General features: G+C 37.6%; 1 protein-coding gene across 1 annotated transcript in view; it reads right to left on the bottom strand.

Annotated features, from left to right (window-relative positions):
* Positions 1-970: 970 nt before the first annotated feature.
* BCAT1 (branched chain amino acid transaminase 1) overlaps positions 971-16,197 on the bottom strand; it is a 95,980-nt gene continuing 80,753 nt past the window's right edge. The window contains 4 exon segments of the mRNA XM_054591328.1: positions 971-1,782; positions 9,236-9,310; positions 11,745-11,885; positions 14,564-14,649. Of these exon segments, the coding sequence (XP_054447303.1) occupies positions 1,741-1,782; positions 9,236-9,310; positions 11,745-11,885; positions 14,564-14,649 (344 nt within the window). The 3' untranslated portion in view covers positions 971-1,740.

The raw sequence follows: 16,197 nt of genomic DNA, 5'->3' as shown, positions 1-16,197 counted from the left end.
AACAGGGTGGGGGGAGGATTGAACGTGGGCGGGGGGCGGGCAGGGCAGGGCAGGGCAATGGCGGGAAAATGGTAATAAAGGAAATTGAACAACAATAAAAAAATTCTGTTAAAAATGAGTTTCCAGGATTTAGCCAAGGCAAATCCATACCCTTAGAATGCTACTTGAGGGAGGAGTATAGAGAAAAATAAAGCACCCGAGGCCTGAAAAGAACAGATACCTCAGATCAACAATTGAAAGCCCCTAAAAGATATTTTTACCATTCTTTTTCATCTTATACTTCCCTAATTTTCATTTTACTCTTCCTTATCTAAAAAGACCCCATGGCCAAAAGTCCTGGAAAAGAATCAAAGCCCCATTTGCTCTGTGCTGCTCAATGCCTTAAGGAAAATTTTTCAATGCATCAAACTTTTAGAAAGTTTTTTTTTTCCCCTTGCTTTGAAAAGAGAATAAAATATGTTCAGCAAGATGAAAGTACTGAAGGAAACCCAAATATAATGTCTGAGAGTTGACCTTCCAAGGGTAAATGTTTTCTGTTTTACTCTCCCCTGGATAAACCAGGATACGGTTTTAACTCAGAGCTCCTAAACCAGTAAAACGACATCTGTCATTGAGTTCCCTGTACCCTAACCACATGCTCATCTCCCCATTCAACAGAAAAGAGCTCTTATAAAACCGAAAGTATAAAAACCAGAGTATACCTCTCTTTGCTTTCTACTAAAAAACTAATTGAGATGATTTATTTTGTATTTACCACTTAACATATAACATTTGTTGGTTGGTATGATACCATGACTTCTCTGTAGAGTTATAACTTCAATTCCAAGACAGTCCTTACATATGAAACAATTCCTCCAAGGAACTATGCTTCTGAGTATCTCTACTGACTTAGCAGTCGACGGAAAATAAAGACATTATGAGGTAAGTATGCACAATGTCAGAATCAAAAATCACAATTCTAATAAACAGGTTTCATAATATAGAAACAAAGAAGATTCACTTCTATAGAAGGTAAATATTCACTTAGTCATTATTTACTGAGTACCTAATGTGCCAGGCATTGGGGATACAAAGATCTCTAAGGCACAGACCCTCAGTGATACAGTGGAGTCTAACAAGCAGCCAATTACAACACAACGTGGAAAGGGCGACGGTGGAAATGCGCACGGATCCTGCTGATACACAAAGAGGTTGTGACATCAGGAAGGTGAGAGAGGTGTTCTTTGAAATGGACTTGGGGGCCTGCAAAAAAATGTGACATGAGGAAAGACAGTTCTTCCAAGTCTTGATTTAAAGCAACAAAAGACCTTCTGAGGATGAAAATGGGTCACAGGAAGTGTTACCTATGAAATTTGCTCAGATCAGCTTTTAAACACACACAAAACAACTCATTTGGTTGATGAGCAGAATAATACTCATGCTAAAGAAGAAACAAACATTCTCGCATCTGAGAGAAGTACTAAGGGAGGCACTCAGGTTAGTGAGGGAAATTCTATGCTCTATGGCTTACATTAGTATCTTTCTAAGGGAAGGTAAGATAAGCTTCTACTACCAAGTTCACAAAACACCATTTGATGATTGCAATTCATTTTCTCTGGCATGAGACAACAATCACCCTGCTAACGTTGATAATATAAACTACATTATGCACAACTAAAAACAGGTGGCCAAAGAACATTTCATAATTTGAAAGCAACAGTCTGTCCCCATAACACACAGACAATATGCTGTATTTCCCATTCAGGATATGACGATTGTCCAGTCGCTCTCTTCTCTTCCATACTACAACAAAAACAAGAAAATATCCTTCAGTTTGTAAACTAACAGTGCTGGAATAACTTATAAACAAACTAAATGCAAACAACATTGTACAAAAGGTTCACTTCTGTTTTGAACACTGAAAGTATATACACATTAAAAGTAAGATTAAACAGAAACAACCAAATACCTGGAAAGAATTACAAAGTTTCTAATTATTCTTGAACTCAAATTTATAGTTGATGTAGGTCCCTTATATATTTAAGGGCATACCTTGTCATTACTATTCTGTATTAATCTCCTGTGCTCCAAATGACTTGAGTTTAACTATTATCATCTTTACCCTGAAGCAGTGATGCTCAAAGTATATTCCCCAAACCAGTAGCATCGGCATCACCTGGCAACATGTTAGACCTGGGAATCCTCAAGCCCCACCTCAGATGCCCTGAATCAGAAGCTGCAGATGTGTCCGAGCAACCTGTGGTACAGCAAGCGCCTCAGGATATTCTGATGGGAGCAAATGTTTGAGAATGACTGCTCCAGAAGCCCCTTTCTCAAGAGCATTTTATGTTCATGGACAAAATATATATATATGTGTGTGTGTGTATATATGTGTATATAATGTGTATATATACACACACACATATATATACATATACATACATATAAAATATCGACAAGACCAGTGCATCTGAACAGTGACTTTTTTTTCCTAAATGAAAGTTGTTTGTATTATGTTGGCATCCTAGTTTTTCTTATCCCTTCAAGAATCAGGGACCTGCATCATAATCACAGTTAGATTGTTTGCATCAGCAAATTTGCTTTAGCAGGCCTAAATCTTAATATTTAAAACTGAATTAAATGAAATGTAAAGATGTTCGAGATACCAGAAATAGAAAGCCAGTCCCATATTCATTTGTTCATTCATTCAACAAACACCTATATCTAAAAGAGTGTTCACGCTTGGAGCAAGCACTGCATGCCAGCCCCACCATGCCAAGGGCTTTACAGACTGACTGCCTCCTTGATCCCCACAGGAACCACAGATAGCAGGTGCCGCCGTTATTGATCCTGTTTTATTTTATAAATGAGAAGCATGTTTATCGGTGAGATTAAAGAACTTACTCAAGGTTGTGGTTAGTAAAAGGTAAAGTCCAGACTCTAGTTGAGGTCTCTCTTCCCACCAAACACCACGTTCTTGCCCACCATCTAGACTTCCCTCCACAAGTTCACATAGTCACATGTGGAGGCTGATTGGAACAGATTGGTCTTGGAACAGATAGATCTCACCTTCCCAAAGTAGCATGCATTGAATCTGCCACTAGGTGTTTGCCTAAATCAGAGGATGTCCCCCTTTCACCTAAATCGGCCCTTTAGTCTTAATATAACTTAGGCTGAAATTGATACAAAACATCTAAACATTCTGATTTGGAAAGAACCTTATCGATCATCTTACTTGAATGAACCAATAAGTGGGACTCTTACTTGGGTTTTACATCTTTCCTTCAAGAACAATTCCACCCTTGCTGGTTTTGTATATTTAGATTCCAGGAAACTTTTCTTTTGTAGAAAGTACCGATGCTTAAAAATCAAATGCGAGGAGCAATGAACTCTTAAGCCAAGCTTCTCCTGCTACAGGTAAGGACACTAAGGCTTTAGGAAACTCGTAATCACAAGCTCAGTTCTCCTGCCTCTGCCTGTGGCAGTTTCTCCTTTGCCACATTATCCAAGTGCTGTGTGTTCAAGAGCTCAGTGAGCAGAATCGACCGAACTGGAAAAATTACTGGAGCCAAGAGTGGGTCTTCCCACAACCTTCTGGTTTACAGGAAAAGGAGAATAAAAGAAGCTCAGTGACTTGCCTAATCCTCATCAGAAATTGGTATCTAAAGTGTGGCCTCCCACTATTGATTCTGTTGATTCATGAAGAATGCTGAATAAAACATTCCCAAATTCTGCCTGATTTATGTATGGTGTCAACATGATGTAAGGTAAGAGCAAAATATGTGTTTTCTTTTTCTTATTTGTATTCCCATTAATATATTAGACATTTTGCCATTAATAATACTTGAATGTCAGCATATTGACATTTTAGCAATCTACAGAACTGTGATTCATGACCACTATAATTTCATCTTGCATCTCATTGGTTAAAGTAAATTTGCTTTCAATTAGTTGTTTTGGTTTTATAGCCAGTGGAAAATCAATTTTGGTTACAATGACAGTCACAGGCCACATTACTCTGTGAACCTACAGAATCCGTATTTAGTTTCCCCCTCTCATCCTGTAATTTGTGCTTTTATGTGAAATCACAGCATTCTGAGATGTATCCAAGAGATAGGATAATACAGGTAATTCATAATATCTAGATCTAGGCAGTTAGCAATCAAACTTTTCATGTGGATGATGGATAATTCAATTTAATTTTGTAAGGGAAAATAACTCAAAGTACAGATGGCAGATTTTAGCAGAGATAAAATTATATGCTTTCCCCAAGAGTAGGTGTCCAGAGGGGAGGGGGGAGCGAACAATGCCCGAAGGGCTAGGCTGTTCTCTTACCATTGTCAAGGTTATTCCCAACCACAGCAGCAGGCCCAGGCCCTCAACATTTGTCAGTCCTTCTGTTAGTCACATTTACTTGATTTTGTTCACTGGAACCGAACATGGGGTTAAAGCAGCAGAGCAAATCACACTAGGCCGTGGGCTGGGACTTTGAGCCTATGCGGAAAACTATCTGTGTGATGTACACAGAATTTTTCTTCTCAGGAATGCCAGTTGAACACTCAACCAAAACATGACTAATGGCAAGTTCGTTACTTCACAGGCAACGTATGTATGGCAAATAACTTTACATGGTTCTTGCTAAAATGCCTTTTCCATTCAGCAGAGAATTCTTAGCAACATAAAAGGACATCCTCTGTGTCCTTTTGGCACTTACTTTCTACAATGCCATAAAAATATAGTAAATGCTGCTCACAAGGTAATAAATCTGTCATTTTTCTTCTGGATCCTGATCAATGGCCATGCAAAGCTCTGCAATCCCATAACATGAGGTGTAGCAGGTATTAGGAAAGAGGGAGAGGTTGAGAAGCTCATCAAAGGTCCGCTTCATTAGGGGAATCTGGAGATGTTCCCTTAGAATGCACTCAAACGGAGGGACAGCTCAGGATATCTGTTGGGGGTGGGGAGGGCAGGGGGAAGGGGCAAGGCTCTGCCTTCTGCAACTGACAGTCATCAAGCTGTTCCACTGAAAGCAAGAAAAATACCATAACCACCAAGGGTCATTTAGTCTTACGAGGCTGTAGCCACTAGCGGGGAAAACAGATTTAAAAAGAAAATCTATCTGGTAACCTGCAAGGGATACAAATCCTGCTCCTAGCCCACTCATGCTTTTCTTGTCTTCTTTTTTTCTTATCTTGAAGTTTATTTATCTATTCTTTTAAATAAACTTACTGGGGTGACATTGGTTAGTAAGATTATATAGGTTTCGAGTGTGCATTTCTATGATACAACATCTGTAAATTGCCCTGTGTTTTCCTGTTGAAGATGCCCACCGCTTGGTCTCCGCAATCACTACTTCGCACCTGAAACCTCCACAGCAGCACCGCCAGTCACTCACACATGCGACGCTGACACCTCAGACCTGGGGGTGCCAGCTTTGAGCTAATCCTGAGAGAAGTCTCGAGGGGTATGCCACTTTGAATAGAAATATATAAATCAGGTTCCCCGAAAGTTTTTTGAAGAATAATTTGACATTATTTGAGACCTTCCTCTCACCTTTTCTCAGAATGTGTTAATATACAAGAGCAAAACATTTTTGCCCTTTAGAATGGGCTTGGTCTAGCATTCACCAGGCCACTCCTTTCTAACTTATTCTGGAAATGTTACTGAGTATGGACTATGGCCCAGGCCATGCGCTGATGACTGGGGTGACAAAAAGAGAATAAAACAATTCCTCTCTTCAAACAACCCTAGGACAAAGACAAGTGTGTAACCAGAATGTAATTTAAAGGCCATAATGTGATAATTCCAGGTACTACGGAAGCTGGAGAAAGCAGTAGCATTTCGGTGGGTGAATGTGTGTTTGTATCTGGGGAAAAGGATGTTATTCAGGAGAGATTTAAAAGGTTCCCAAAGGACATGCGTCTCCAAGGATAACCAACGTCTTATTAAGTGGGAAAAGTATAGAAGTTACAGAGGCAGAAAGCAAGCAGCAGATAGCAAAGTATACTGGAAAACAGAGAAGACCCCAAATGGTCGGAGCACAGGGGAAAAGGATGGTTAAGTGGAATAGCAAAGAGTAATGGGGGAAAAAAAGAAACATGGGTGACCTTGAGCGTGTTCTCCAAGTTTCAGTGTGGGGAAGTATGAACACAGAGGTGTTTTTCTTTGTTGCTTAAAAATGAAAAGAAAAAAAAAAAGGAACTGCCATTTGAAATATTCCCCTCCAAAGAGGTATTTGTAGGGCAATCTAGGACCCGGGGAACTATATGAATAATTAGCCAAATGAGATGAATACTTAACTTCCCAGATTCTTATATACAGAAGCACCCAGGTTAAATGAAAATCAAATATGCAGTTAAGAAGGAATTTTCCCTCAAGGTCCCTTGGAAAGAATCTCAAGGGTTTTGTTCGTTTGTTTTCATTCTGGGGGTGCGGGGGGTGGCTGGTACTGCACACTCCTCTTCTTCACTTCACCAGCCCCTTCCGCAGGGAATACCCGTGTTTCCGTGTAATGTCAAAGTGATCAAATGTGAAACATGACGCAATTCTATGCCTTTTCCTCAAAAATTACTTAAATTATTTCTCTTGGAGAGAAACAGACAGCCTAGTAGCTTGGCTGACAGCACCAATTTGCCATCTTGCAAGAGATTAATTTTGAAACTTTAGGTTCCATGCCCACAAGCGTAACATAATTGAAGAGGAAAGATGTGGTCTTAGATTCGGCATGATGGGCCTTTGGTACTTAACAATTTGCAGTGGAGTTGGTACTTCTGATTTGCGGCTGAATTCAGAATCGTATTATCTCATGTGTTCTGTGTAACTGTATCCTTTGGTTTCTTTGTTCAGTATGAGCTTAGACTGTATCATTATTTTTTAATGTTACTGCCATTATCCATTATACTTTATTACCTAGGATAAAAAGAGAAATTATTAACTCCTTCTTAGCCACAGGCACTAAAGTATATGGAGTATACAGGTACAAAGAAAATGTATGTTTCTTCTCGTTCTCTCTCTCTACATATATTTATCTTTTATTTTTAAACCTACTATTTTTACATGGCACCATATTAAAACTGAACATAATTTTGACCTTCTTCTGTATCAGTGTCCTTTGGCTCCCCTAATATTTTGTCCCCCTTTTAACGACTGTATTGCCAGCACCTGAACAGCCTCTGGCACCTGGTTTGTGCTTAATACAGGTATTTGTTGAATGAATGAATAAAAAACATTCACTTCAGTCACCTACATTCTTGGCTTCCATCATTTTACTTTTGAAAATGCTCCTTCTGAGAATGTTTGCAATGGCTTCCCATCTTACCCCAAAATTATGTCTTGGGGTTCTCTTATAGCTTGGGGTTCGGTCGGAGGGAGTATTTTTCACTGCTTCAGGGAGATGGCGCACATTCCTGCTCTTGCCTTCCTTAGCCAAAGCTTTATGATTACCTCTGCTGAACACCTCTACTTAGATCTTTCTTTCAATTCAAATTTAATTTGATTTTCCCCCTCAGCCTAGTTGAGTACTTTTCCTTTTCTTTTGATCCTTTGCAACCAAATCAAGTCAGTTCAAATTTTCTTATTTCATATAATCTCCCAGAGGTAGCCCTGAAATCTCATTTTGTGTATTAACTGCTATAGAATGTAACATTCTCTTCTGTACAAATTGTTCAAGAAAATTTTCCAAAGCGGTTTTCCTTTATCACTATAACCACACTTCCTCCCCTCTTAAAAACCTCTCAACTTCTGTTTTTAAGAAAGACTTTTGTAATCTAGCAAATGATATATTTTAGTTCTGTTCGTATTTTTTTTATTTGAGCAAAACACTGATAACATTACTTTCATCAGATTTGCTCAAACAACTATAAAAAAATGTAAATACCTGAAACACCCATGAAGAAAGTTTTACTAAATTTCTTCAAGTTTCTTCTCACTGTTTCTATGTACAAAAGTATAAAATAACTCTAAACAGACTATGTCTTCAATATTAAGATACCCCATTTAATTAATTTGCAGAAAATTCCTATAGAAAAATATCTTTGAAGAGTGGAGGTAAGAGACCTCATTGATTCAAAAGCTACTATTATTCTTTTCTATTATTAATATTAGTAGTTTTGCATAAAAGTTGCTAAATATTGAAAAATACTGTTTTTACCACTATCCGAGGACCTGTGCTGTAAGGGCCTGCTGCTTGCCCAACCAAGCGAATCTTCGCTCAGTGTTAGGACCCAGCAACCTCTGAGGTCACCCAAACTATCAAATTCATCTCATGTTTCACTATACCTCTCAGCTCTCCTTAGGTATTTTCAGTGATGGGCACTCATCGACTCAACAAAATCATCCAGAAACTTTTTGAAGTATTTACCAATTATAGAACAGTCTCTTCTTTCCTGGTATCTGATATGCCTGCCTGGAAAGTTGCCTAAGTTCTTTGTGAGACATTAGATTGTTGCTCCAAAAAAACAGGCAAAGCAAAGTTAGCATATAAAAAAATAGGTATGCACACCCTTTGACCCAACAATTACAATTCCAGGAATTTATCCTAAGGAAATAATCAGGGATGCACTGCTTATAATAGTAAAAGAATTGCCAACAAAATCAATGTACAGTAATATGACTTCTTTAAAAATTGTGGTACATAGATATAATAGAATTCAATTTTAACTTTATACATGAAACTGAAATTATTTTAATATGAAAAAGCAAGTGATTTATTAAATGAAAAAAAGCAGGTAAAAATTATGTATAATTCCATTTTGTTAGAAAATATATTTACCTAAAAATATATAAATGCTTTCAAACTATTATAAATTGAGACATCAAAAATTAACAATGGTCAGTGTTGGAATCACAGGTAATATTAAATTTTTTCTGTGCTTTCTTCTACTTTCTTTTTTTCTTTTATAAAAGAAAAAAAGTTTTTTTCTTTTATAAAAGTATATATTTTAATGAGATTTTTAGGTCATATATATGATCTAAAATTATATAATTATATATGATCTATATATGATCTATAAATATATAGTGATTTGGAGTCCCTGACAATTATTTAATTATTTTCTTTCTTTCTTTTTTTTAAACATGTCTTTTCTGTCCCATCTCTGCGTTGCTTATGCCCACACATACTATCAGGAACATCTTCCTTAAATTTCATTTGTTGATCCCGAACGGCAGGATTTACTCTCTTCTCACCATTGAAATATGATTTGGTTCTATGAGCTGATTAAAATAAGATGACATTTTAACAGAAAGAAGCCCTTACCTGAATGTCAGTCAATTTGCCCAAGATCCGGCTTGCAAGCTTAGGCCCATTCTCCATAGATGGAATGTGGAGAGTCTGTGAAGGAAAACCAGGCATGAGAGAATTTAAGGATATTTATGTACTCAGGGATAACCAGTGACACACTCAGTCATGCCACTGTATTAAGGCAATTCCACTGAGATAAGGAAGGGCACTATTATAATCTCATTCTGTTAGCTCCTTATATCAAAGCCTCTTTTCTATTCCAAGTTTGAATAAAAAGTAGCCAATAACAGGTTGTTCATTGCCTACCAACTGATCTTAGGGCACCGCTGGTTTATGTACCAGGCTTCAGGACAATTTGAGAAACTAATAAGAAGCTAGGGATGGCTAAAATAGTGGCTGAATTTAAAAGAACCCTACTTCTTCCAGCATGCCTCGAGTCAACAAGGATAAATCACTGGCCTTCATATCTAACCTTCTCAGCAGGAAATGAGAACTCAAAAGATAGTTTGCCACAAATTAAAGCAAGTCATTTCAGGAACATAAATTAAAGCAAGTTTCTGCCTTCACAAAAGGGACCTCTAAACCAATATCTGTTTAGAAGAGGCCACAACCTTCACAATGTTGGATAGCATGGTTGAATTCAAGGCTGAGAAGGATTCCTTGAGCCTAATTTGTATTTCAGTCATGTCCATTCATGCCTTGATGACTTGTAGGCCTCGGATAGTTGGACTTTAGTAGACAGCCCATGTTCTCACCTTTCTTATTATGCCCTTTAGGATAATAGGATAATTAGATGTGCCTTTTGGCGCTGAATGCCTTCTAAAACAAGACCATTAAAAACATGTTAAATTTTATAAACTTCTTATTTCTAGAGGTGAAATCATAATTGGACTTAAAAGTATCTGACCTAATGGCAACCTTAGTTCATTAAAAAATAGACCAATAACACATCACCTAGATACCACCATAATAAAATATGAAATGGTAGCGGTATATTCAGTACGAGCATTGAATGATAACGGAACCATTCATCTGTACTGAAAACAGTCTGTAGATGGAATTATGCCAGGAGCCATTCCCTAAAAGCAAGTTCAAAAACCTCAGGCAATGAAGCAGCCACCCTTAAAATCAGCAGGGAAAAAACAATCAATCCATCAGCTGAGGAAAAATAATTATGATGTTGAATAGTAAATAGAATTTATATTTAATATAATTAATTTAAGCCAATTCATGTTTTAAGAATAATACCCATATGACTTTAAGTGATAGAGTTAGCTAATGATGTTAATTGTAACTATTGGATCTTTGTTATAAAGACAAAGCAAAAAGTCTGACCCAAAAATGGCAGAACAGCACATGTAAAATCAGACTGGGTTACTGGGAGAAAAATTTCCTCCAACCAAATGCTTGAATTCCTTCTGGAAGATTTTAGTAAATGCACTAGGTTTGCCAAATAAACAAATTTGTGAAGTGCTCTAAATAATAACAGCAGCAATAATAATAGCAGTGATAAATGTAAGGTGATCATTCAAATGAACCTTTCATAACTATTTACCATTCCTAGTCCAGTAGTTTGGAAATACTATTGGAAACCAGAAATTTAAATCTAAGTGATGTCACCCAAACTATCAACCTTCATTTCCTGTTTCAGTGTAAATCTTAGCTCCCCTTGGCTACTTCCACTGACTGGCAATCATCAGCTCAGCAATGGCTCAACCATTATCCATTATACTTTACTACTTAGGTTCAAAAGAGAAATTATTAACTTTTTCTTAGCCACAGGCACTAAAGTACACAGAGAATATATACAGGTAAAAAGAAAATGTGTGTTTCTTCTCATTCTCTGCTCTCTATGTTTATCTTTTATTTTTAAACATTTTTACACGGTACCACATTAACACTGAATATTAATTAATTTCAACCTTCTTCTGTGTCAGTGTGCTGTGGCTTCCCTAATGTTTTGTCCCCTTTTTAACTACTGTATCACCAGCACCTGAACAGCCTCTGGAGCCCTGTTTGTGCTTAATACATGTATTGGTTGAATGAATGAATAAGAAACATTCACTTCCATCACCTACGTTATTGTCTTCTATCATTTTGGCTTCCCATCTTGCCCCAGAATTCTATCTTGGGGTTCTCTTATAACTTAGGGTTCAGAGGCATTATTTTCACCACCTCAAGGGTGATGACTCACATTCCTTAGAGAGCCAGCAGAAAGAAATGAGTGGAAGTCTAGAGAGCCTTCTTAAATCCCAAAACTGACAAAAGGCAGACATGATACTTGTCTGAAGACAGAACTGACTCCTCATCATGCCAGAGCTTACGCAGAATCACTAAAAAGATGAGGGTAAATAATTAGCTAATACAGGTTCATGGGGACAATCCGCCTCAGTTAACGAAATGCCAAGTTATTAAAAAAATCCTTTGCATCCTGGGTCCAGCTAGCATTTTGTTTATACATTTAAAAAAATTCAATCATAGGCCATGCTCAGAAATGGCAGGTAGTGAAGAGGCGTTGTCCTACCTCACCCTTGTACAGTATGTCAGAAACCGGGCAAATGACGCAGGCCGTGCCGGTGCCGAACATCTCCTTCACTCGGCTCTGCTCCAGGGCTGCTGCCAGGTCGCCCATGGTGAGGTGCCTCTCTGACACCTTGCATTCACCCTGTGTGCAATATAAAATATTAAAAAATACCTATTTCCAAGGGAAAAAAACATGCAAAAAAATGACCCTGCACTACCACCATTTTACTTTACACGCTTTTTGAACCCAGATAACGCCCTAATCATCCCTAAAAAGAAAGCTGAAGAAAGCAACAGTCTTCCCAGTAAACACACTGATGTGCTATGCAACCTACTCCAAAGTCACGGCCTCTCTAAGTGAGATGATCAGAAGGTAAACTATATGATTACCATTATAAAATGCGTGGTATATTTTAATACTTGTCGGCTTTTTATTGCCTTGTATTTGTTGCCATGGCTAAAGCCCCACAAGTTGTACATAAATGCGTATTCTATGCTGACAGTGTCTTAAATCCTGTTTATCATAAAAGAGAATATATTATCATAACATTAATAATTATAGCTACCCTTTTTTGAGCATCCACTGCACTCCAAGTTCTCTCATTTTTACAGTGGGTATTATCATCCCCATTTTACAGATGAAGAAATAAAGGTTCGAGGAAGTTGAGTGATACTCCTAAACCACACAGCAAGTAAATGGCAGAAAATCTGAATTCAGGTCTGACCCAGCTTGCTCCAAATGTGGTCCTTTTCCTATGTGTCTTTTATGGAGCAAAAACATAGACTAAGTTTAAGTACCTGAAAGATTTCATTAGTTTAAAACATCAAAATTATTCTTGGACTTTATTTGAGAAATTGTATATTTTTTCTTCACAAATTAAATTCACTGATTCAGTTGACTTTACAGTAGCAATGCCCTCCCTTAGCCTTAGTGTCATATTAGATTGAGTTTCATCGCAGAATCATTGGTGTAACCTCGTCGACCTCCGCTGAACTATTTCAATATTTTATTTGCTCTAGGATAAGAGATCAAAACAAAATTTAATTATTTTAAAGCTATCTGTTTAAACTATTTAATATGCATTCTTTCATCTGTGTAGTTCTCATTCTTTTATATTAGTGGTCAAAGTTCAAAGTGGGTCAACAGGCCATTTTCATTAAGGATAACAAAGAATGGATAGTTTTTGTGTGTGTGTGTGTGTGTTTTTAAATAGGAAGAGAGTATTTTTTAAAACCTACAAATCCACAACAGATAAAAATGGAAATCACAGCCCTTGGCAAGATTCAGAACATTAGAAGAATGCATCACACTGTAAGTATATTTGTATCTGGAAGGGCAGGAAAAAATGCCTATGATAGAAATATTGCTTTTTGCAAGTTTCAATTTATCTTAGTCTGTAATTCCAATTATGTTGTTCAAAGGTAAATAAATTCCAGAAAATCAGCCAAGTTAACTGAAAACAAGCTGAGCCCTGTGTTCTGGAAAAGAAAAATAAAATCTCATAAATATACAGAATTGTTTTTATTCTGCTCACTCTTACTTATCTTTGGACAATTTCCCCTGTCTGGCAAGTCATGGTAACCCCCCACAAGCCTCTTGGCATTTATGTCTCACTGTTTTAAAATAGCTTTTAAAATAAATTACAGCTAAGGAGTCAAGAAAAAACTTCCTCCATAATAACCTATTTTCATGCTAGCAAATCATTAGTGTGGGAAAGCATTTCCACTTGCAACTTGTCATCAAACCTTCTGTACTTGGTTGAATTTTTTCTTTAATAAAACAAAAATTACTGAGCTTCAAAACTCCATCTTTCCAACTGCAAACATATTTAGGACAGGGCAAGCTGTTTGAAATTATACAAACAGTTTGTAAATGTCATGCCCAATGTGCCAGCCAGCATGTGGCAGTTGTGTTATAAATAATTCTACAAAACCCTGTAGTAGACAAGGCCCAGTTCCTCTATTTCCAAAGTCTTTTCCAGAGGAACTGTGCTAATACTCTCCTAGATAATGTGTGTGTTTCTAAACATTTGCCCTATTAGTACTGTTTGACCACAGCTTGCTCAAAGCCTTTTCATGTGCATTAAACATCAGTTTAACACATGGGTCAAAAGTTCTATCCAAAAACCTTTGCCAGATAACCAACTCATTCAACATTCTTCTTGAGTATGTTATAATGTCATTTCCAATACCAAATAGTTTAACATGCTTGCCTGTGTCACATGAATCAGAAAGTCTCCTGAAAATAATTTTACACTTGAGTGTTTTGATTTTAAAATAAGCATGTATGTGAATTTGGGGACAAAGAGGGCATGAGGGAGGAAAGAAGAAGGCAACCAAACTAATATTATTACGTTAGTAAACATTTATATCTGTAAAAGTCTTTAATTTCTATGATAAGCATGGTTACGCTGTAATAAATAGAGGAAAAAAGAACTATGTATGATTCATTGCCACGTGGATACACTTAGACTTGAAAAGTTAAGGACTGGCTAAATGGAAGCATACAAAGTATAAACCAGGTGAGTTGGAAGGAGACACCTGATACAAGAGCCTGAGACTAGTACCAGAATACTTCTTCACTAGGACAACTGGACAGACTGGTTCTCTCTGCCCACCCTATAAACAATACTTATTTGATAGTCTTGCCAAAGCAGTCCTAGTAGAGTTCTTTTCACTCAAATTAAGATTAAATATTAGATAACATTGGTTGCAGCTACAGGATATTATTTCCACACTAAGCTGGGCTTATTTTGATTCCCCCCCCTCCCCGCCCCGCCCCACCCGTGCTTATAAAAGTTGCTCATATCAAAGACCCACCCACTTGCGAGCCAGGTCCAAAACGCTCTGCCTCATCACTCCTGGAAGAATGATGCCATCTAGTGGTGGAGTTGCCAGTTCTTCTTCTGTCAATTAGAAATTGGAATATTTTCAAACTTTAACTGTATTAGCCATGCCTTATATCAATAACCATTAAAAAATAAGTGGTCCTTATAAATTTGCTACTAATAAACACGAAGATAATGTTACTATTCTTCATTGTCCAATTGCTTCAATCAATTCACACTTCAGGTAGATCCTTATTAAAAGAAGCAAAAGAATTTGAGAAGAAAAAAGAAAGCCACTCATCTAATCATCTTTAATGTATCTTTAACCAGCAAAAAAAATGAGATGGTTTTCCACTAACAACAGTAAGATTATAGAAAACACTTAAGAGAAACATTCTGAAGTCAAATTTTACTTTAGTGGGTTAAAGCGGATTAGTAATAGAACAGGATCTTACCCAAGAACACTGGTCATTACCAGACCTTTTAAGAATACTGTGGAGGAGCCCACTCCCAAGAAGTGTGGGTGCCCATTCTTGCTGGCCACTGCTCCCACACGACCCTTTGTTAAATCTCTCTCTATAGTGATTTTTAAACTGTAGGATAACTATCCACATCATATATGGAGTTGCTGATTTCAACGTCTAAGATTCTATGTAGTGGGCTCAGGATAGGCTCAAGCATGTGGCTAACAAAAAAGAAAGAAAAAAAGAAATCCAAGAAATCAACACAAAATTTCACAGATGAGTCATAGGGAGCCAAGGCCACTGAGACACTGGTCTACTCGAGAAAGACCACAGACATGCCAAGCCCCCGTGAGGGCTGCACTGATGACCGGTCTACAAGAGCCAGTGTGGCCCATCATCCCCAAACACTCCTTAAAGAGGGAAGTCTCTGACACCCAACATCATCCTCTCCTCCCCACCTCTGGCACCCAGGCATCTTCATCTTACTAGAAATTCCAACCTTAAATCACTCATTGCTATGAAAAGATGTTGAACCTTATAACAGATGATGTGTTGCCCACCATATGTTTTAGAGGAATTCATGAGGCATGCTTGAAGGGATGACCAGGTGGCAAAAACTGTGTATAAATCACCCTGATGTCTCTGAGCTCCCTCAAGCCATGCTGTGCAGCTAAAAGGGACTATGGAAATCACAGAGTGCAATCTTTATTTTACAGGAGAAAGTGAAGCCCTGCAAACATATGTGGCTTGCAAGATTGGTGACACTGGGGGATAGACAGGACCAGTCCTTAAGTGTCACAACACAGGGACCTTTCCTTTTCCCTTAGGATACTGTGGTCAAGGCTCGCCTGCTCCACTGTGGTCACATCAGACATCCCCAGCAAACAAGCCATCTAGAAGACCAAAACTCTACATTTATTCCTGTGTCCCCAAAACTCAGCATTCTACTTGGCTCAGGGTGGTATGTAGTGTTTTTTTTTAATAAAAATAAATAAATAAATGAATAATCCTCTTTGCTAGGATACAGCAGTATGATTTTCTATTTTTAAATTTTGTGTTTTAAAATCATCTGCTGAAAACCACTTTCTGGAAAGAGGAAAATTTGGTCTTGGCAATGTCCTTGGGGCTACTTTTTATCACGTTTGAAATGTTACTCTCAAAA

This window comes from Pteronotus mesoamericanus, unplaced genomic scaffold, assembly GCF_021234165.1.
Source record: "Pteronotus mesoamericanus isolate MK-2021 breed Mesoamerican mustached bat unplaced genomic scaffold, CSHL_Meso_final scaffold_21, whole genome shotgun sequence".
Lineage (NCBI taxonomy): Eukaryota > Metazoa > Chordata > Mammalia > Chiroptera > Mormoopidae > Pteronotus > Pteronotus mesoamericanus.
Note: the sequence above shows the minus strand (reverse complement) of the source record. Positions and strands in the feature narration are given on the sequence as shown.